General features: G+C 41.2%; 1 protein-coding gene across 11 annotated transcripts in view; it reads left to right on the top strand.

Moving 5' to 3' along the window:
• The window catches only part of ZNF385D (zinc finger protein 385D), a 551,565-nt gene that overhangs the window by 407,953 nt on the left and 120,210 nt on the right, over positions 1–23,402 (top strand). For all 11 annotated transcript variants that reach the window (XM_053409980.1, XM_053409979.1, XM_053409986.1 and 8 more), the window contains one exon: positions 11,338–11,480. In XM_053409980.1, coding sequence (XP_053265955.1) covers positions 11,338–11,480 — 143 coding nt within the window. The remainder of the gene's footprint in view (positions 1–11,337; positions 11,481–23,402) is intronic.

The following is a 23,402-nucleotide window of genomic DNA, read 5'->3' as shown; positions in this document are numbered from 1 at the left end:
TCACTAGCTCTGAGAGGAGGTGTGTGATTCCTCAGCTGAAGTAGGCTCAGAACAGATAAGGGTCACATGCCTCCAAGCCCAGATGCTGCAATCAGCATGCAAAGTGAAAAAGGACAGCAAAGCTGAGGTGCTGTGTCTGCTCAACTGCCCATGTTGATGGACCTCAGCTTGTATACTCCAGGATCTCTGTGGGACTGTTGCTTTGGTTTGGGCTTTGGACAAGTTGGTTGACCCTGGACTGGGGATTAGGCATACTGACATGCTGCCAGGTAGGCCAGCGATTCTGTACAAAGGCTTTCTCTAATGCAATGTTGTATTATAGCTGTCTTGTCTGATACTCTGTTCTCTTAATCTAAGAAACTATGTTAGTGTAACCATCAAGGGTATACTTCCAACATCTATTAAGCCAATCTGTGGAAGAAAGTAACTTACTGGGTCTTGATTTCCTTGTGTATAGGTGTCACAAAGTACAAGACCTTTACATTAACGTAGCATTACAGTGACTAGCAATAGATTTCTTGGGTTTTAATGTTTGTACTTAAGGTGTATTTAACAGGTGTAGGGAATTTGTATTATCAGCTGCATACACACCACTTCCTGGTAACTAGCTTTTAAGTTTGCTACGAGTTGTAAACTATAGTTTCCCAGGATTCTTGAGCGAGTCAGATGTGCTTGTAGTGTTTGGTGGGTTTGTGTATAGCCATACCTCTTTGTTATGAATATAGAATCATAGAATAAAATCATAGGCTGGGAAGGGACACCGAGGGCCATCTAGTCCAGCCACCAGTGGAATCGCTGCTATACAAATGTTTTTACTTCATACTAATGAAATGCCAAAATAATAATATTATAGGGTGGTGTATCATCCACAGCTTCCAAAGTCCTTCTAGCTTGGGGCAGAAGCTAAGACGTTGGATGTATTTTGTTTTCCCCTTGTGTGCATCCAATTCTCTTTGTAACTGTTTCCCACAGATTTCAATGGTGTGATAATTATTTATGCCAATTCCATACCCCCAACATGTTGAGTCCCAAAACTAGGATGCAAGTTTTTCTGTCCGCGCTCCCATCTAAGATAACAGAGCCCAAAAGACACACATTTCTCAGTGCCGTGCTCTCACGCATATTTCTGAGTGTTGCACAAGATGGTGGCCCTGAAAAAGCCACGGTTTTTTTGGAGGGGGGGCGGAAATCTTAGTGCAAAATCACATGCGATCGCTGTGACCAAAATGGCTACTGTGCTCTTGCAGGGGGAAAAACCAGGATGTCCTGTTTTTTCCAAGACTCTTGAGGGGGTGTGCAATTCTAGGCTGGCATAGATGGGGGTGTCTCGCTAGTGAATAATGGGTCCTTATGAGATTAAAAGGCTGCCTTCAACTTGCCCATCCCAATGTGTGCTGTAACACCAGCTATTGTTAGCAGGAATGCTCATGGTAGATCTTTGCCTACAGAGCTTTCTGTACACATAACAAGGGCCTCTGCAGCATATGAGGCCTGCCCACCAACACAGTTCATCTTTTCAGGCAGCAAAGATGCCTGCAATCTCTGCTCTTTCTTTACCAGTGGAGCTGTGGGGTCAGGCTCTCTCTGCCCACCTGTTTTGTCATATATACTAGTAGCATGCCAAAGAACAATCTAGCAATTGTATTATTTAAGTTGCCTGTGGGAGTAGGAGAGAAAATAAGAGTTAATTGTCAATCCCTGTGTTAGATCTCAGATGACTGTAAGAGTTCGACTCATTGCTCTCACATCAGGGTTCATCGCTGATCTGTCATTGCTTCACTGTTTTACACACAATGACTCTCAGTCAGATGTCTGAACTGTTTTTATTGGCAACACTCAATAGGGGGAAAGTGTGAGAGTTAAAATCTGAAAGTTCTATTTGTTAAGGTGTGTGCGTGTGTGACTCATAGAAATTGCCCCTTGAAATCAACAAGGATGCATGGAGCTGACCTGGAGCTGATATTCCCTGGAGTGGAATTAATTGAAGATCATATGTATATATCCTTTCATTCAAAAGTACTAGAACTTTTGAACAAAAGTTTGGAACCTTTTTATGAGCTACTGAATGGAAGTTTGATCATTTCAACTGCATAGCGCTGGCTGGCCCAGTATTCTGTACTGGTTATGTAACTTACAAATTGGTATATTTTAAAAAATGGATGATTAGATGTTACAGTGCTGTATATTTTTCTTCCACATTGGCCCTCTTTTGGTGTTGCAGGATCCAGGAGATAAAATCAAAGCTTTTTCTCCTACCCATTTTCTTGTCTATTCCTTTTGACAGTTTCAGCAATAGTCTGATGTATTTATGTATCTAAGATAACCTTTTCTGGCTCAACAACTTTGGGGGGGGGGGTGTCCATATTTTTACCTCTTGAAATATGGCAACCCTAATCCAAGTATCAAACGATATTTAGGATAGGATGCTGGCAATTAAAATATATATATAATTTTTTAAAAAAGTTCAAATGCTAATAAGCCTTGGGATGAGTATCCATTTGGAATGTGAAAGCTGGGTTTTAGCTGCTAGCATTTCCTTCCAGTACATGTTTCTTCCAACCCCCATGAGAATAGCACTTCTTCAAACAGCAGAGCTAGAGTAGGGAGCAGTGGGAAGCAATTATTGTACAGTCCCTTTTGGCATAGCCTAAATAGCAGGGACAGGGCCAAGATCTGTGCAGGGCAAACATAGCTATTATTTCACGTCTTTCCTCCCTGCAGTTTACCTTAACGCTTTATTTGCTGAACCACAGCTTAGGCTCAGAGTAAATAACAGAGGATCTAATCTGGAACACTTTCATCATAAAGAAAGCCACGCAGTCCTTGTTTAAAAAGCTCGATCTGTAGAATATTTAAGAGGTTTTGGGAAATATCAGGTACTATGTTTCTGGATTTCTTGCCTCTCTCTCCTAAACAAAACAACATTGTTGCTTTTGTACCCAGAGAACAATGCTCTGTTTCAACCAAAATAATTACACAATGTGTCCACAAAGGAACACTGCTCTTCTTCTGATCTCCTTATTTCACAGATGATTTCACAGTCATGTGGGATCAAGAGCAGCATGTGTTGCCTCCACTTCAAATTTTCAGTTAAAAACACCTCCTTGATTAGGAACTACATTAAGCTCTCATGTTATCTGTCAATTGATGAATATGAAACTTAAGCATTTGTTAAATGACTGGGGGGGGGGGGAGACACCAGATGTCCAACAAGGTGAGAATATTTTGCTGTTGCTAGATAGTTGTTCCTTCTTACTTGAAGAAAGTTGGATTGTGTAACATAGGTGCATGTATGTGGAACTCCTACTGTCTTTTGAAGAGGAGGAGGATTTGGTGTTCTCAGCGTTCAATTCTTTTTAAATGTCCAATATAATTAGATGCATATTCAAGAACTACAGCATTGAAGGGAACAGGGACACCAGCTCCATTAGAAATTAATTCAGTTCAGTAGAAATGAATTCATTTTAATTTAATTTTCTAGTCAAAGCTAAGATAAAACACATCAGATGCCTATCAATCAATCGTTCTAATTAGCAAACGACAATAGAACGAAAGGTGGCTTTATATTAATATGTTTGAATGTTTCAAATAGATAATGATTATGTCATTTTCATTGTTAAGAGCATGAGTCATGCCACATTTCCCAAGAAAATAATTTGTTCAACATTGCCAGCGGTATTGAAGATTCACATGAGTATTTTTTAGTTGTTGTATGATGCCAGTGAATGGTCAAGTGATTCCTTTGTGCGCCATCTACCCAAAACCCAAGCTGTTTCACTTAGACTGGATATTACCACCCAAAAATGCCAAGTGAATCGGCACTGAGATGTGTGTACAATCATGTTCATTCAAACATGCATGCAGCACATGTTGTGAACAAGTACATTTACAAGTGCATGCATACATTGGATGGAAATATTTGACCCTCCAGATGTTCCATCAGCACCAGCCAGGATGAACAGTGGTCAAGGATTATGGCAGCTATAGCACAGCAACATCTTGGAGATTTGCTGGTCATCCATCCCTGAGATTCCCTAAATCAGAAGCCAGTGGGGAAAGCATATATGGTATATGTGAAACAAACTAAAAAGTCTTGTTCACTTACCTCTTAAGACACAAGGGAATGTCATGAATAAAAAGAGAAGGGACATAGAAGTTGATATTTTGGCAAATCCTAGACATCAATATTTTAAAAATGTAGATTTACAATTTATGTCACATGGAAATGCCAACAGTTTTAAAATTTTCCATAGTGGCGTTCATACATTTTACATTTTTTTCTGTCCACGTTCTTTGGAAGGAGCTGTTTAGAAATAAAGCTGGAAAGTTAATATCTGCTCTGCCAAACCATCATTATTAATTATGTATATATAGAGGAAAAAATGAAATTTACTCAGGCTAGTCAAAAACAATAATTTATCTTCAATGATGACAAAGTCAATGGCAAGTTGAAAGTTTCAGATGTTTTCAGTTTAACAAAAAAAAAACTGGTTGAAAAAATGGCATTCATTTTTTCCATACTTTTTTTTTTATTATTTTGAAGTGTCTTGCTCCATTTCCAGCCTCTGAAAAAATTATCCTCTCGTTCCCTCTCTCAAGTGTGAAACACATTCACTTGTAGCTAGATGTCAGGAAATAATAGCTTCTCCTTGTGATCAATCAATATGTGGCTCAGTTATTCTCCACCCCCTGTAATATCATTATCCAACACAGAGACAGTGGTGCAACATTTTAAATGCACACTTTCTATATTGAAAACACTTGAGAGAAAGAGAAAATGTAGCTTCGTTGCAAGCATATAACCTAGTTGCAATAAGGAAAATATCAATGCTAATTTTAAGTATGTAGATTTGCAGCTGCATACTACAAATGGGTCAGCGGATGCCAGCAATATGCTAGACATGCAAGGGTATTAATGTCCCCCCCCCCTTCAAGAACTGTGTAATGCAGTCAAAACTGGGAACTATGCTGGAAATTCAGCAAAATATCAGTGCTCTCGTTCTACAAAAATCCTGGAATTGATCTATTTATGAGGGAATATGCCCAGGTGCCCAGTACAAAATAAGTGGATTGTTTTATCCAATTTGACAGGTTTAGTTGTAGCTTGTGAGTGGGAAGGCAGAGGTAGTGGCACCTTCTGAGTGGTGGCACTGCATTCCTTGGTGCCAGGTGAAGCAGAGATGGTGCGTTCAGGGGACTCTGAATTGTTGGTGGTACAGTGGTACCTTGATTTAAGACCGTAATCCGTTCCGGAAGTCCGGTCTTAAAACAAAGCGGACTTAAAACAAGGCGTGCTTTCCCACAGAAAGTAATTGAAAATGGATTGATCCGTTCTAGACAATGAAAAATGCCCCCTAAAACAGCAATTTAACACAAATTTTACTGTCTAACGAGACTATTGATCCATAGAATGAAGGCAATAATCAGTGTACTGCACTATAAAATAAATAAGACAAAATTGTAGATGAAAAGAAATTACATTTTCCCCTTATGATAGTCATTGTTTGGATGGGGGGGGGGCTTTTATCCATTTCTGCAGTCACACAATCAACCAGTAGCTGAACTGGGTTCCACACAGTTACAGAAACAAGTCACAAAAACAAAGCCACAAGCCACAGTCACAGGTCAGCCCCATAAAATGAAGTCACAGTCAAAAAACTGAAAAAGCCACACAAACCAAAACGCAAAAAAGATAGCAAAAACAAAACCTCCAAATATCACCTCTGTGTTGCGTTGGTGCTCAGGATTCAACAGCGGACAGACTTAACAGGAAGCCTCTGATTAGCAGCGAGGGGCTCAATTAACAAACGAAACACACTTAGCAGGAACCAGATGATGAAAAGCGACCCCTAAAACAGCAGCCAGGCCCGCACTGTACTGCATTGGTACACATACCTGCAGACTTGCCACCAACAACCCAGGATGGCACCATTTTCACTCTCCTTCGTAAGCCACTCCCCCTGAGGAGGGGCTACTATGCCTGCAACTTTCACCCAGTTCTGTCCAAAGGAAAAATAATTATAGCCATTCTTTGTTTCCTCATGATATTAAAAGCTTCATTTTCTGAATCCAGCTGCACTGTCTGAAGTAATTAAACTTATAGGTCTTATTATTGCAGAGCTAGTGTTCTTCTGGCTGCTAATTTATTTTGAGCTTTGCGGGGTGATCAACTGTTAAAAACTTCGTACTTATGTACAAATGATTTTATTTTTTTAAGGTTGACTTGAACATGTAAATGTCAATATAAGGTTGCTCCATCTTTTTAGGGAATTTCCAAGGATAGTAACTTTAAAAATCCTAGGACTGAAATCCTTGGGTTTACAAAATATGGGCTGGCAAGCATATTTGAGAGAAGGATTCTGATAAGATATCTGCTTCTTGAGACTAATCGTACAGCTGACAGGAAAGAGTTTAGAAATGGGCACATTCACAGTGATAGGCTCTATAGATTCCCCAGAAGCAAATTCTTCTTTCTATCTACTTCACACACAGCAGAAAATGGTGCATACAGCTGTCCGAGATGTTAACAAACGGTTAGCAGGGGAGAGATGTAAATAGTACTTCTCACTGCTAAAAAACTTGAATAGTTTTTACAAGAGTGGAACACTGATGAGCAGTTATGAACAATGATAAAATCAATGCACTCAGAATGTACTGGACCTTTCTTGTCCTAGAGGTCTTTTGTCTTTGCTTTCATACTTACAAAGGACAATCAAAAGAGGAGTGCTGTAGGAAGCTCTTTGGAATAAAGAGCTTGAAATAATCCTTTAAACTAGAGAAGGATGGAAAGATGTGATTGCCATTTGCAAATATATTATGCACGCATGGACATAACTGAATAGTGCAAATACAAATTACTTGAGATGCAACAAAAGCAATTTGTGTAAGAATCAAATGCCCAACATTTAAAATGTTTGTTATCTTAGTGCATGTATTATGTATGTTGAAATCAATTTACATAAACATGGGGAAAACTGCTGGCACTTTGCATTTTTTTATATCTGTTAATGTCACAGTCAGTTTAGGAGCTTCTAGTTGTTACTGCTGTGGAAATATCATGCATCTTGTTATTCATAACATTTTATGTTCTGTTAGACTGTATCTGATCCCATAGTTGGAATGTTGTCATAGCCCTCAGATCAACAGCCCTCGGTTCCCTGATGTAGCATCAAACAGAAGTGAAAGAATCACTGGAAGTTACAGGGAACCTTCAGTACAGTGGTACCTCAGGTTAAGAGGTTAAGAACTTAATTCGTTCTGGAGGTCTGTTCTTAACCTGAAACTGTTCTTAACCTGAAACACCACTTTAGCTAATGGGGCCTCACACTGCCACTGTGCCACCGCCACGCGATTTTTGTTCTTATCCTGAAACAAACTTCTTAACCCGAGGTACTATTTCTGGGTTAGCAGAGTCTGTAACCTAAAGCGTCTGTAACCTGAAGCGTATGTAACCCAAGGTACCACTGTATTGTAAAGTATCTCCTACACTCAGACAGAGTTTGATTTTGCCTAAAACCATTTCCCATGCTGCTTTTTAAAATGATGCATTTTAATGTGGAAATCATATGTACACTTTCTTGAGAGTCAATCCAACTGTGCAGAAGGGGATATGCTTCTGAGTAAGCATGCTTAGAATTTTGCTGCACGAATCACTGTGCACTTTATGTAAGAAGGCATGTAGGTATGGGACTTTCCAAACAATTGCTCCATTGTTAAGAATCCAGGCAATATTGCTTCAGCTAAGGCATAACGGTTTTGTATTTTCCAAGAGCTAGAACTGCAATTTTGAATTGATAGTAAAATGCCACGCTCCTCCTAGCAGGAATATAGTTGTGTAGTTGTTATACGCTATCCAATTGGATAGTGTATATGAAGTAAATGCCAATACCTCTTTCTCTCCCTCTCCCTCCCTCCCTCCCCCCTCTCTCACACACACTCCTTACATGTTTTTGTGTGACTCTTAACTCCTAATTTTTTTTGAAGAGTCTTCCAGTACTGATGCTGTAAAATGATCAAGGTTATTAGTATGTTCCCCTGCCCTTTCCTTGAGAAACTAAGAGCACAGCAACTACTGTGGTGTATATTGCTTATTGGGATTGTACAGAGGCTTCCCCCCTCCCTCTGGGAAAAGGTCAGTCTAGAGTGAGTCATTGTACCTGCTGCCATTCAGACATCATGTCTTTAAAGTTCAGGCAAAACTGTCAGATTTCTGATGGGGAAGGAAAGAGTCTTGGAGGATATGCTGTCCTGTCGCTTCATTTGCCCTGCATATCTCCCTCATTTAATTTTATCTATATGCCAGCAGTATGACATCTTTTAAAAACTGAAGGTAGATTTAGACTCACATTCATTGATTAGAAAAGTCCTATGTCTATTTCACTGGAAGGATTTGCCAGCTAACACACATTTAAGTCATTAGGTTTGCATGGAGCGTAACACATGGCTGTACCTGCTGTGACTTGGGTAAGAAGCATGGAGCAAATCTTTGGGACAAGAAGGAAATGAGAGTTTTTACTATTGGTGATATTCTTGGGTATGGATTTGCCAAGTTCGTGATATTCCAAAATAGATTTGTCATTCAGAGACACGGGCATGACCAATATGTCCAGGAGCCAGACAGATGTAGTGCATTACTGTCAGACAAGGCTTGGATAAACCCTAAGATACGCACTTGAGTTGTATTGGCAATTGTGTGTCATTGAGTGTTCTAGTTTGTTAATGATCCAAGGGCCAAGCAGTCAGGCAAGCATACTGAAATTTCAGATTGTATTTTGTACCTAATGCAACTAGTGGCTCTGATAAATGAGGTGCTCTGGGTGTTCTGCTGAATGCAGAAGAGATCATGGACTTAGAGATCTGGCCAAAGTGTTTGGGTGATATCTGGGAATTTCTTGCTGTGAACTCTGTGGATTTATAAAAATGCTATCCCATGTGCCTGGAAATTCTCAAGCTTCCCAATGTTCAGTTAGTCAAATCCCAAGATATTAGATTAGTGCTGACAAGGACCTTATGAAAATCAATATTACAACCAACCCTGGCATCATCCTCAGTGACCAAAGAGCCTTCTCTTTTTTGAAAATGTAAATATAACCCATAGATCTTAGATGCAGCCCTCTTTATTGGGAGTGGCCAATCTGTGGCTGTCCATGATTCTGTTGGATTTGGCCTCCTCCCATGAGCTTGGGGTCTTGGGAGAGGGATCAGACAATATCTGGAGGGCACAGGGTTAGCTGCCCTTTTTCTGTATGCTGTAACAGTCATTCTTATTTAATCGCTTCTGTTCAATTACAATATTGCACTGAAGTACTAAACCAAAGTAACAGTCTATCTAGCCAAGTTTCTCACAGCAGTGCCTTAAATACTTCTGACTCCCCCAGGTCAATTTAGCCAATATTTAAGCAGCTGATAAATGACTGTCTGGTTGCCTAAGATGAGTGCTGACTTGTATTATTCTTTTATCACTTCCCCTCCCATAATGGCGCTCTTCTAAAGGTCGGATTCAATTTCCACTTTCACAAGTGTTGTAAATCACAAGAGATTCCATGGAAGTCAGTGTACAATGTGAAATAAATATGAGCCATAAATTGATATACTTGATTTATAAGACCAGTGCTTCCCTTTCGTTAAACTTTTTTTTTTTTGGTCAGGTGTTTTAGAGAGCAATTGAAAAGATGGTAAAAGCATATTGTCACATAATTTCGTCTCCAGCAGATTTCCTACCAAAAGTAGGAGAGTTGATAATTTGATATAGCAAGTTAATTCAATCATTTACTGTGAGCCTTCAATTAGATGTATTAAAATGCAACTCTGGTTAAGAGCTTTTCTGGCTGCAGTTAACACATTCGAAGTAAATCCATCCAATGATTTTATATAAGAATTGTAATTGGAAAAGAAACTCTTAACTTATATAAAGGAATCAAGTTTCTTACCTTCTACTCATTATCTTTCAGTGGAATATTTTCAGCAGGGAGGAAAATGACCACTGCATTTTGTTTGTGGGGTGCTCTGTTTGTTTGTTTGTTTGTTTGTTTGTTTGTTTGTTTAGGTGGGGGTTTTTTTGGACACTCCCCTGCCAGTTTTTGCAGTCTGCTACCCGCCTGTCAGATTAAGAGAATACAGGCATATTTTAAGAATTTCACAGGATTCAAAGAATCTTAATTAGCTGTGAATTGATGTTCTGGAAGTATACCAAAAAATACAGGAGTCATTGTAAGCAGAGATAGGACTTGAATATTCCCAGCTTTCAGACAACCGAATATGTTGTGGTCTGTGATGGGGGCAAACCACAAGAAAAATTGAGGTCCGTGTTTAGCAGGTGCCTGCTTATCAGTATGCAAAGGAATTGCTTCATTTCCATCTGGGTCCCAGAGAACGCTCAGAAGCAGCATTAGCAGGGGACACTAGCTCACTGAAATTCTTGATCACCCTAACCTGTGACAATAGTCTATAGGGCTTGCCAGTTATACTGAAGAACTGTTTTGGTCAGAATTTCAGATAATAGCTCAATACCACATTTTGTTCTTTTTTAAGAGAGCAGGTTCTTACTCAGTTCTTCAGGCTGCTTGGTAAGATTAGCCTTTAAAGTTCACTGTAAAGCCTCATAATTTGCTTGGAGAAATAACATTAGTTCATTTATTAAGAGCAAAGAGAAAACCTTTAAAAGTGTTCTAAACACAAATGTTCGTTTTATTATTATTAAACACTCACTCCTTCTCTCCTCCAACCCCACCTGTCTTCTAAGCTGTTTCCCTTCTGCCATGGGGTCCTATATGTGTGTGTGGCTTTGTAAGACGAATCAGATGGTTATTTGGCTTCATTCTACCTTATTTGGTGCTTCATTAAGCACAGACAGGCAGAAAGAGGAAGACAGTAACAGACCCTCCAAACATTGGAGTGTATGGCAGGATGTCCTTGTTTTCATCGGAGAAAGTTTGGAGGGTATGCAGTAAGACACAGAATCGTTCCTTAAAGACCCAAAGTGTGAGGTCCTCAAAGTTACACAACCATCTGTTTTGTTGAACTGATTAGATTGGGGGGGGGGATGGAAACCTGTGCTTTATGCCTTTGCCCAAGCAACGTTTTCATGGCGCATGAGCCATTGCCTCCACAGAGAGTAGTGGCCCTTCAGCACAGTTGAAGAGCCTGGCAGGCTTGTGTGTGTGTGTGTGTGTGTGTGTGTGTATTCCTGCCAGGCTGCCAAGCCAAAGAGACTGATGGCTGACACTCTTAACTGACTTAGTTTTAAGTGCCTGTTATCTACAGTACAATGAAACCAGATTAAAAATCTATTATGTATGATTTCACTTTTTTTTCCTTTCCCCTCCTTTCTTTGTATAGGAGGTACATGCCAGAGCCCTGCTCTTCCAGCCCTGGTACGTCCTCCAGCCCCAGCCCTGCAGCCTCCGTTGGATATCAAACCCTTTCTTCCATTCCCTCTGGACACTGCAGCAGCTGTCAATCTCTTCCCCAACTTCAATGCAGTAAGTACTCTACTGCAGATGTTGTTTCCATTTCTTATGTCATCCATTGAACTCATTTTTTTAAAAAAAAAAAAAATATTTCAAGCCAAAGAGATAATCAGTGCTCACACATATGCAGCTCCCACCCGTGGTTGTTTGACGTGCAACAGTTATAGGGTTCAGGGGGGCAAATCCCCTGGAGAATTAGCAAGAAAACAAACCCATACCACAGAAGAGTAATTTACTTCTAATTTGTATATGTCGGATTAGTAATGGAAATTATCGGGGCTAATGAAAGAACATGTCCATTCCTGCATTTTCTAGTAATTAAATATGAATTAATATTTAACAGTGTTTGCTCATGGGTTCTAAGCAATTGCTCAAAATAAGTATTTAAATTATTTTTGCTGACAAATAATTAACACAGGCTGATTAATCCCTGAGTGATAGCATGCAAGTTTATTATTTCTAAAAACAAAACAAAAACAAAGCACCTCTGACTGGAAATGCCAAGGGTCACCGTGTGTGGGGGGGGGGGTGTGAAAACCAAAGTATTTAAGCTCTTTTCTAATAGAGCTGTTTCCAGCTTGCTAGAAATTGAAGACAAGAATGTAAATCAAGGTTGCAGGAAGTGCCTTTGTATTCCTGAAATTCGAACAAGTGTTCCAGCCCCTTGGGATCCATTGCCAGCTGATGTTAGACACGTTCCTAGGTTCTGATGTTTAGGTGGCCACTGAAGTCATTTTTCTTTAAGATGACTTTCCCTAAAATGCTTTCTCAGTTTTTTTATGGAAAATTAACTGTACAATTGTAGAAATAGGTTTTTTAGGGGGGGTGCTTTTTTTTTAGATTATTGAGTCTGTATCTTTGTATTTTACCTTGTTGTGCACTTCCATGGTAGCTTCTTTCTGTGGAGCAGCTGATAAATCTGAAAAATAAATAAAATGGAAACAGCTTCTCAGCTCTTATTAACAAAGGGGGGTTGTAACCAGAACAGGATGAGTTTATCCTGAAAACCTGCCTGGGCAAGGTAGCTCTGTCTGATTTCATCCAGTTACTCTCTCCTGCTTAGGGTTGCAATACGTCCAGAATTTCCTGGACATATCTGGAATATTGCTGTCTCTAGCAGCAGAAATTGGTAAAATGTTCAGTGTTTGAAATATGGTAACCCTGCTGCTGCTGCCATTCCCTGTATCTTCCTTGGTGCAGTTGTGGATGACTCCTTGACCCCCATGAGCAGATTGGGGACAGTGTTCAGGGGGTTGCTGTGGGGAGGTCTTTAGGCAAATGATTGTCTGGATACAACCCAAAGTTTTAAAAGAAAACATATCCATTAATTGTACAAATAAAGTACTACTAATGAACAGTTTTTTACATGGGACGTGGGTGGCTCTGTGGGTTAAACCACAGAGCCTAGGACTTGCCGATCAGAAGGTGGGCGGTTCGAATCCCTGTGACGGGGTGAGCTCCCGTTGCTCAGTCCCTGCTCCTGCCAACCTAGCATTTCAAAAGCACATCAAAGTGCAAGTAGATAAATAGGTACCACTCCGGCGGGAAGGTAAACGGCATTTCCGTGTGCTGCTCTGGTTCTCCAGAAGCGGCTTAGTCATGCTGGCCACATGACCTGGAAGCTGTACGCCAGCTCCCTCGGCCAATAAAGCGAGATGAGTGCCGCAACCCCAGAGTCGGTCATGACTGGACCTAATGGTCAGGGGTCCCTTTACCTTTACCTTTAATGAACAGTTTGCACACATTCCATTCTTCGGCATAACAATGGTCTTAGGCTAGCAATAGATCCCTGGCACCAGGATTCTTTTGGGTTCCAGCAATGCAAGGATATTTCAATCTCTAACCCCACCTACCTTGAAGTAAGCCCCATTTTCAATAAAACTTCTCAGCAGACATGGTTAGGCTTGAAGAAATAGACGGTACCCCATACTGCACCAAGTGGTGGTTGATATCCTTCTACCCTATTAGTAATAGGATTGCACAGATAGAGAAAAAAGGAGTGTGTGTGATGCAAAAGCTTATATATTTGTATTTGCCTTATAACTGCTTTTGTGCCGTGAGTTCATGAACTGGATGTAAATATTTTTGTCAGCCTTAGGTTGGGTTTAATTAAATAGCTCAGTTAGCTATATAATAATGCTATATTCGCTTTATCTTTTGACATTATATAAGCTTTTAGGTATTTTCATCCTTGCTGGGTTTTTTTTATAGTTTTGCATAACACCCAGGCTGGACTTTTTCTTTCTTTCATCTTTTGGACACCATTCCACATTGGCTTTAATTTGCTGAGGTTTGATTTTTCGAGGCAAGGTTTAAGCTCTAACTGCATATTTTACATGGCTTAAAAAAGACACCAAAAACTTCTATTCCTCTCTTTTTCTTATTCTATCATTATTACCAAAGCAGTCATGAGCAAAGCAAGGCAAAACGAGTTACAAGTACTGACATTAGCAGGAGAACTGGCATTATAAAGGTGTATGTAGGCAATGTGATATCCTGTGAATCAGCAATTTCGCAAAGGCTAGAGGTGCATTGTGGGTGGCATCGCTTGCAATTAATTCATAGTTGTCCAAACCAACATTAAATGCCAAAGTTTCTGTGCCATTATAATGAAGTATAACAATAATTTAACAGAAGATATGTTTTGCAGTAATTTAGAAAATCGGAGAGCTAAGAATGGAGCTACATATTACGGGAGACTGGGAGCATCAGCCCAAATTGGCTTCTCTGTGTCAGATTCCACCCTTCTTTCTCATAACCAGTAGAATCATTACTCTTGTATCATGACATCAACATAATAATAATAATAATTTATTATTTATACCCCGCCCATCTGGCTGGGTTTCCCCAGCCACTCTGGGCGGCTTCCAACAAAATAATAAAATACAATAGTCTGTCAAACATTAAAAGCTTCCCTAAACAGGGCTGCCTTCAGATGTCTTCTAAAAGCCTGGTAGTTGTTTTTCTCTTTGACATCTGGTGGGAGGGCGTTCCACAGGGAGGGCGCCACTACCGAGAAGGCCCTCTCCTGGTTCCCTGTAACTTGGCTTCTCGCAGTGAGGGAAGCACCAGAACGCCCTCAGAGGTGGACCTCAGTGCCCAGGCTGAATGATAGGGGTGGAGACGCTCCTTCAGGTATACTGGGCCGAGGCCGTTTAGAGCTTTAAAGGTCAGCACCAACACTTTGAATTGTGCCTGGAAACATACTGGAAGCCAATGTAGGTATTTCAAGACCGGTGTTATGTGGCCTCACATGTGGTGATTGTCCACCCCCACTCTGCTTCAGAGGACGGTGTTGGCACAGGTGAGAAAGTCACATCACCTTGATGCCGTGGAACAATGTAAATGTCACTACAAGGAGGTGGAGAGCACAACACATCATGAAAATTTTCTTTTCATTGGTTGCTCCATGTCTCCAGTGATGTATAGTGATGTTACATGCATACTACCTTAAGTTAAAGAGGAAGGGGAGCCGCTGGACGATGTTACTGAAGCTGCCCTGCCTTTTCTGCTCCCAACCTATTATCATATCTAATACAGTGGAACCTCTGCTCATGACCACAATCCATTCCGGAGGCCTGTCCTTATGGCGAAATGGGTCTCTGGGAGAGGCGCAGTTGTGCGTAGGTGCAGGCAGTGATTGCCCACTTCTGCGCATGAGTGAACGGTGATCACTGCTTCTGCGCAGGTGCGAACGGTGATCGCCGCTCCTGCACATGCAGTTACTTTCAGGTTTGCCGTGGTCGCAACTTGGAATGTCCGCGAGTGGAGGCAGTTGAAAGTAGAGGTTCTATTGTATCTAGAAACAGATTGTGTTGTGGATGACAAGCTACCTAAGTTTGCTGCTTTGCTATTTAGCCAAATACTCTTGTGTGAAATTCGATCACTTTGGGGATGGAGCTTCTGGGCTTCATCACACATGCCATAGTGTGTGTGTGTGTATATGCTTAGCAATGTGACCTTTGCATTCTGCTTCAGTTTTCTGACATGCCGTATCACACTTTGAGCTCCATTTGCCTCTTTGACCTATATAGTACTGAAACATAGGCCACACTGTGTTTCGATGCGCAAGCCTGTTAATGACATTTTGTAAACACATACATTGGCTAAGAAAGTCTAGTGTATTTCTGGAAGCTTCTGTAAGTTCATCCCAGCCTGAGAAATCTACGAAGACATGTCAAATTCACTAGAACATTATCAGCCTAAGGAAAGATAGGCTACAAATTAGATTTGACTTAACAGGACAATTTGACAAGGACATACCTTTTAATGTCTCTGAAGAGAGTTTATACTCCTCAAACAGTGATTTTACATTTATTACATAGCTTCTGAGAATTTTCCTCTGTGTGTATGTGTGTTTCTTGCCAGATTGATCTGAGTAAATGTAACCATCCATTTTAATTTCCAGTGATAAATCCAAAATATACCGTAATATATAGGACTGTTCCACTCTGATATTCTGCATGTTCCAATGATAAATTAAAGAAAAATGCTGCAGTTTACACTTAGCAAAGTTTCTTCATTTTCTAAAATGAAGTAAATGTGATCCAATGCAATCTGTGTCCTTCGATGTCTGAACTGCCTGTTTGTGTGGTAAAATGGTTAATAATAATAATAATAATTAATAAATAAAATTTATTATTTATACCCTGCCCATCTGGCTGGGTTTCCCCAGCCACTCTGCATGGCTTCCAACAAAATATTTAAATTACCATAAAACATCAAACATTAAAAACTTCCCTAAACAGGGCTGCCTTCAGATGTCTTCTAAAAGTCAGGTGTTTATTTCCTTGACATCTGATGGGAGGCTGTTCCACAGGGTGGGCGCCACTACCAAGAAGGCCCTGGTTCCCTGTAACTTCACTTCTCGCAGTGAGGGAACCGCCAGAAGGCACTCAGAGCTTGTGAATTCAGTACATAGCAATAACGGCATATGGTCATCAGCCCACCACAAAGCATGAAATGCCACTTCCTGGCAGATGCAGATATTCCATTTAGACTGCATGTCATTGTGCTACCTTGCTAGTCTCATATAAGAGATGGAAGGTGGAAGTGAAAACCTTAGAGCCAAACTTGGCATGGCATGAAACACATCTCTGCTGTTGCATTTTTTTTTAAAAAAAATTAATAAATAGCAGCCATGTAGTTGATTTATTCCAGGATTGGTAACACATGCGAAGGGAAGATTTAACCTGCTCTCCTGCAATCCCAGTTAGAACTGCCTTGTGACAGTTGCTGGTAGCTTTGGGAGACCAGCTCTCAGTGTCACCAACGGAAGCTTCCTCTGCTCCAAGGGCCGATTGCAGCTGCAGAAGGGTGTTTCATTCGGACCTCTGCAGAGGCAGACAGGGTTTAAAAACCTTTCCCAACTTTTACAACCCTGGTGAAAACCCCCCATGCCTGCAAGTTAGGTGTGGCAGGTATATGATGCAACAAGTAACCATCACGTTTAATTTGGTTGTTGATGACCTGCCATAATAGGGGTGACTGTGGCTGGGTGCAACTGTCATGTATTGTACCCAAAGCGGAGATTGATTTACGGTAGTGTGACCAGTTCTGCCACACTAGGTGCTGAGCCCAGGAGGGCATTGCAACTGTGTTGTAGTGAATTGAGCACAATGGGAGGTGAGGGGGGTGCCAAATTTTGGGCTTGCATGGGGTGCTACTGAAATTTGAAAGACCAAAGTCCACCCCTAAAAGTTGTTTTTTCAACTTCCTACTTATGTTGGGATGTTGTTTGCTCTTCAGGGTTCTGCTACTACTTTATTTTAAATTAAATACCCTTCAGATTTTAGGATTGAAGGGTGACCTAAAATGTCTTCAATAAAGACCTTGACATATCTTAAAGGAAGAAAGAAGTCCTGTCCACATGAGATTTGCCCCTCATAAGATTTCTCATCCCTTTTGCTAGAACTAGCTAAATCGTGACCCAAGTAAGTTGCTGGGTAGATCCTATTACCAGGCCTGCTTATTTAGCAGGGTAATCCCTTGGATCAAATTTTTATTTATCAAACTTTATTTATTCAGCTTTGGTTTGCAACTATAGTGTTTTTCACTCTACCACAATATTCTTTTTGGAAAGCTAGCTGCAGTAGCAGCATGTGATTGGTGAACATTCTGACAAAGTTTCTAGGTACAACTATGTGATGATTTTGGGGACAAACTAAATAAAATAAATGAAGGCCTTCTTTTTTAAAAAGGTTTTTGCTTTGGCAAGCCTATTCAAGCATGTAATTTTATTACATGCAATTGTTTTTAAATTTCTGGTTTTGTGTATATTTTGAGGCGGGAGACCCAATGTCACATAAACTTGTTTTTAATGTTTGGTTTTATCGCTACTTAAAAATGAATATTTTATATTGTTCTTCATAAACTGGTTCTTCCGCCCAGTAAGTGGTCTATAAAGTTTCTTAAATAAAAACAAACTGTCTAGAGAGGGGAATAACTTCCCTCCATTTTCCATGTATGGCATCTAGAAGGGTTGGAGCATAGAGAGAATTATAGATATCACAGATTACTGGCATTACACAAATTACTGGCATTACACAAAGTACTCTGTGCTGTGACTACTATGCAGAGACGCTGTTATTGTTTTGGTGAATGTGATAATAGAGGGGGCAGGCATTTGGGCTAGAGGATCAGACCTACAGAGGAGGTGGCGACCACTGTTTTCACCCTTGATTCCGAAATTAATCAATGTTATGTGGGGGGAAACAACAGGCTAGCAAAATGTTTCTCTGGGGATAGTGCAAGCCAAGAGATTTCTTGCACAGCAGCAACTGAGGTAACTTTCAATGATCTTGCCATCCGATTGCATTAAGTAGAGCTTTATGAAGCATTATATAAAAACAGCGTGCTAATTAGCAATCTGGTTAGCGGAACATTTGTAGGTGCTATGCGCTTAATTGTGTAGTGTATGCGTACCCCCAAGTCATATTTAGAAAGAAATGTTAACAACTCAGCCATTTAAGCTGAAAACTGTAGACTGCTGTGAAAGCCCCGGAGAAGTTTCAGGTTCACGGGTTCAGTAAGAGTTTATCTAGTGGAAAAGAATGAACATTTTACTGATTCTACTTCTGAATGCATTTATCTATATGTACGCCACACAATTTTGTTTCCTAACTTTCATCGTAACCTGTATGTATGTGTGTGTATCTATATCTCTCTCTCTCTATATATATATATCTATATCGGTATATCTATATATCTATATATCTATATATCTATATCTATCTATATATTAGAGAGAGAGAATGGAGGAGGTGGATTCATTTGCCAAGTACATTTTCAAGATGTTTTAACTCTCCAATGGTTTGACTTCACCCCTAACGGCACACTTTTCAATTTTCTCCCAAGACAGGCGGATGCCAATTTAATAGCTTACATTACATTATAGCTGCAAAATCAGATAGTGCATAAAATGCAAATATTTTCCTAATTATAACAGTTAGAGTTAAAGTATCAAAGAAACCCATTTAAATGTATTTTCAGTTGTTGCTTCCTGATATAAATATTTTCACTACAGAGAATATGCCCTTGTTTCTACTCCTTAATTTCCCAGTGGCTTTTGATACAATTGGCCATGATATCTTATTGGGCCATATCTGTAGACCTCAAATTGGAGGCACCATGTTGCAGTGGTTTTGATCCTATCTCCAGGGCAGGTTTCAGAGACTGGTATTGTGAGGTTGCTGTTCAGTAGCAAGGCAGTGGAGTCCCACAGGACAGTGGCGTAGCGTGGGGGGTGCAGGGGGGCCCGGCCGCACCGGGCGCAACATCTGGGGGTTAGGGGGCGCAAATTACTTGCCTTGCCCCGGGTGCTGACAACCCACGCTACGCCACTGCCACAGGATTCCATCTTGTTCCCAGTGCCGTTTAATGTCTGTATGAAGCTGCTGGGGTAGGAAATTTGGAATGAGATGTCATCAATATCCAGAATGACACCCAGCACTACTTCTCTTAATTACGGGGCTGCACAGTCTGCAGACCAGAACATGGATGCAGTGATGGGCTCAATAAGGGCCAATAACCTGAAGCTGCATCCCAACATGACAAATCCTTTGAGTTGGTGCTTCCCAGGTAATCAGGATTGACACTTTTTTGCCTGTTTTCAATGAACAGACATTTGCCTCTTTGCTTAGGCATTTCTACCACCAATTAGATTTTCCTACAGTAAATATTGGGACGCACGTGGCACTGTGGTCTAAACCACTGAGCCTCTTGGGCTTGCTGATGGAAGGTTGGCAGTTTGAATCCCCGTGACGGAGTGAGCTCCCATTGCTCTGTCCCAGCTCCTGCCAATCTAGCAGTTCAAAAGCACTCCAGTGCAAGTAGATAAATAGGTACTGCTGTGGCAGGAAGGTAAATGGCGTTTCTGTGCGCTCTGGTTTCCATCATGTGTTCTGTTGCGCCAGAAGCGGTTTAGTCCTGCTTGCCACATGACCCAGAAAGCTGTTTGTGGACAAACGCCAGCTCTCTCAGCCTGAAAGTGAGATGAATGCCACAACTCCATAGTCTCCTTTGACTGGACTTAACTGTCCAGGGGTCCTTTACCTTTATCTTTACAGTAAATATTCTCAGAGAGGAAAGAGCTACATGTGCACACTTTGTGCAACATCAAAGCCCTGCTTTGTCTCAGCTTCTCCCTGCTGGGCAACTGGTGAGTGAGGGAGATCCCAAAGAGCCGGATGAAATTAGCCACTATCTTAAGGTTACCAGATGTCCACATTTCCCGGGGACAGTCCCTGGATTTATACTTCAGTCCCCATACAAAATCCATTGAAGTTGAAAAGTGTCCCTGGATTCATTGAAAAAAATCTGATAACCTTACACTATCTGGATTGTTACCTCCCCCACCCCTGCCTTAGAACCAAATTCCATGTGATGCGCAGGAATTTCATGCAAGGTTTGAGGGAGCATGTTTACCCATTCTGTGGTTATCTTGCCAATAGAAATCCCTTCCAGGCTACTATTCCAAGGCTACTATTTGTTTACCATAATACACTATTTAAACCAGTTAAAACAATTCACATCCGCAAGATACAGTGGTTCCAATATATATCACGGGATTAGTCTTACTGAAGTGATGTCACAGAATCTTCTCAAATATGGAATCGTAGCTGAGGCCAAATAAGTTTGTCCCTTCTGTGCATTAAAACAGTGGTACCTTGGGTTACATACTTCAGGTTACATACGCTTCAGGTTACATACTCCGCTAACCCAGAATTATTACCTCGGGTTAAGAACTTTACTTCAGGATGAGAACAGAAATCATGCAGCAGCGGCGCGGCGGCAGCAGGAGGCCCCATTAGCTAAAGTGGTGCTTCAGGTTAAGAACAGTTTCAGGTTAAGAACAGACCTCCGTAACGAATTAAGTTCTTAACCCGAGGTACCACTGTAGTAGAAAATGGAGAAGATAGAACAGGTTGCTTAAGGGAAGGTTCAAGGGAATCCTTTACATTAGAAGGGGCTTAGTATATTTGATGAAATACTAAAAAGTTGGTGACCTCAGGCTGGGAAGAGGAAAGGGAAAGGGAAAGGTACCCCTGCCCGTACGGGCTAGTCGTGTCCGACTCTAGGGTTGTGCGCCCATCTCACTTAAGAAGCCGGGGGCCAGCGCTGTCTGGAGACACTTCCGGGTCACGTGGCCAGCGTGATGAAGCTGCTCTGGCGAGCCAGCACCAGTGCAGCACACTGAAACGCCATTTACCTTCCCGCTATAAAGCGGTACCTATTTATCTACTTGCACTTATGGGTGCTTTCGAACTGCTAGGTGGGCAGGAGGTGGGACCGAAAGACGGGAGCTCACCCCGCCGCGGGGATTCGAACCGCCGACCATACGATCGGCAAGTCCTAGGCACTGAGGTTTTACCCACAGTGCCACCCGCGTCAGGGAAGAGGAAATACATTGGTAAATTCTCAGTTATGGAGTGCTGTAGAAGGGAAGAGTTAAAGGGGACTCTTTATAGAAAGAGCCTAACAGACTTGCATAGGAATGAGGCGATGGCTGGTCCTTTAATAAAAAAAGAGAGAAACTGATAAATTGCTGAGTAACAGCTCATTTAGTCTCTCTCATACTGGAGTCCTTACTGACTAGATACTTTATCATTGTATGCTTATTGCTTTGTTAGCAGCAGACAACACGAGAGCCCAACTGATACATTTCAATAGACCAGGTTTGGTTGCTAGTGGTGTTGCTAAGTGGATTTTCAGCTGCCCGGAGTATACTTGAAAGGAAGATGGCAGAAAAAGCTGGCATGGCTGTGGATGACTGATTACTGGGATGGTATGGGGCAGGGCAGGGTGGCAGTGAAGCCAGCGCTGTGCAAGAGCACCAGCCGAAAGCACCAACCACTCCTAGAAGATGGTATCCAAATGTGTTCCCCCAGTGTTTTCTGGAATCAGACTGGATCAGAAACTTTATGGCTGAGAAGTTGTAGTAAAATAAATTGAAGTAAAATTTGAAGGCTACACCTGATTTTCTTTGTCAAAAGAGGTTGTGGGGCTTATACTATTTACAATCCGGAGCTCTCAAAAGGCATGTCCTCCTCATTCAGTGTCAGTTGCCGAGACTGGCCCCTCCCTTCGTCTTCTCCAGCATAACCACTTCCTGAAACCTCCCCTTTTCCTTCCTCCTTTACGTAAAGAGCGAAGCCCCGGAAGTTGCTCCCCCCTCCCTGATTCATTGCTTCCTGACAACCCTTCGTCATCCTCCCTCTCTGACGAGGTGCAGCTGCTCATTATCGGAGGCTGCTCTCTGTATTTCCCCAGCGTTTCCCCCTTCTCAGCCCCCAGTTCCCTGACAGGTGCTTACGTACTTTTATTTTATTTTATTTATTAAATTTGTTTACCGTCCTATACCCACAGGTCTCAGGGCGGTTCACAGCATAAAATCGGCTTTAAAATATTTTCTTCTATAGCAGCAGAGAATGCCAGAGTGACATTGCAACAATGGCTTTCTGCTGTAGTGTTTACTCAGCTGTGGATTGGGAATCTGGAACCTGTGGTCCTCCACAAACACCTTTCACTGTCCCTGACTATGCTGTCAAACAACATTTCGAGGGACACATGATCCCCATTCCTCTTGCAGATGGATAATATGTGGTGGGAGGGCAGTAGAAAAACAGAAAATATTTACGTCCAACCATGGTTGCAGCAAGCAATAAAACAAGCAACTATCAGATTCTGGCTTAGACACGTTTATATGATTTCTGAGTTAACTGAAAGGAGTGAATAATATGACACTTCCCCTCAAGTAGGTGTAGTGTCCTTCAAAGTAGATGAGATTCTGCCAATATTTTCTGGTTCCAGGAAGGAATGGCTGTGACAAAATGCAGCGTGGTGACTTCAATTTACTCTAAATCAGCATTTCTTTTTTATAGGTGTATGTGGTAATAGAAAATCATTGCCAATAATTTTTTAACTTGGAAGCAAAAAGCCCCAACCTCTGTGAGCTGAGGATCATTGGGCCAAGGCTATAATTTTTATAGAGCTGTTACAGAGAATAGATATATTTTTTACCTCTGAATGTTCCTTTTAAGGGGAAAGGAAAGGTTTAGAGGTCCCAGTGAGTTGGCTGGAGACTTTGTCTTTTTGATTAGCAAAGACAGTCAAAGTAAATCTTATTTTGCTGCATTCCTAGGCAATGTTGCAGGTGCATCTCTATAACGTCAGATTATATTCCAAAAAGTTGGGGAAATTTTTGCTATTGGATCATGTACTCAGAGCTGGCCATATTTTAAGAAAAAAGCATCTTGCTTTACTTATGCTTGCTGTCTCTTATTACTTGTGGTTCTCCACAATTACCCAGGCAATTTAATAAAAGCTTACAGGATTATTTTAACAGGAAGTTAAGAAAAGGCTAGCAAAACAAAATGCTGTCATTTAAAACATTTCATTTAGCAATTCACTCAATGTGAATCAATCAAGATTAAA

Source organism: Podarcis raffonei, chromosome 12 (assembly GCF_027172205.1).
Source record: "Podarcis raffonei isolate rPodRaf1 chromosome 12, rPodRaf1.pri, whole genome shotgun sequence".
In the NCBI taxonomy this organism is placed as follows: Eukaryota; Metazoa; Chordata; class Lepidosauria; order Squamata; family Lacertidae; genus Podarcis; species Podarcis raffonei.
Note: the sequence above shows the minus strand (reverse complement) of the source record. Positions and strands in the feature narration are given on the sequence as shown.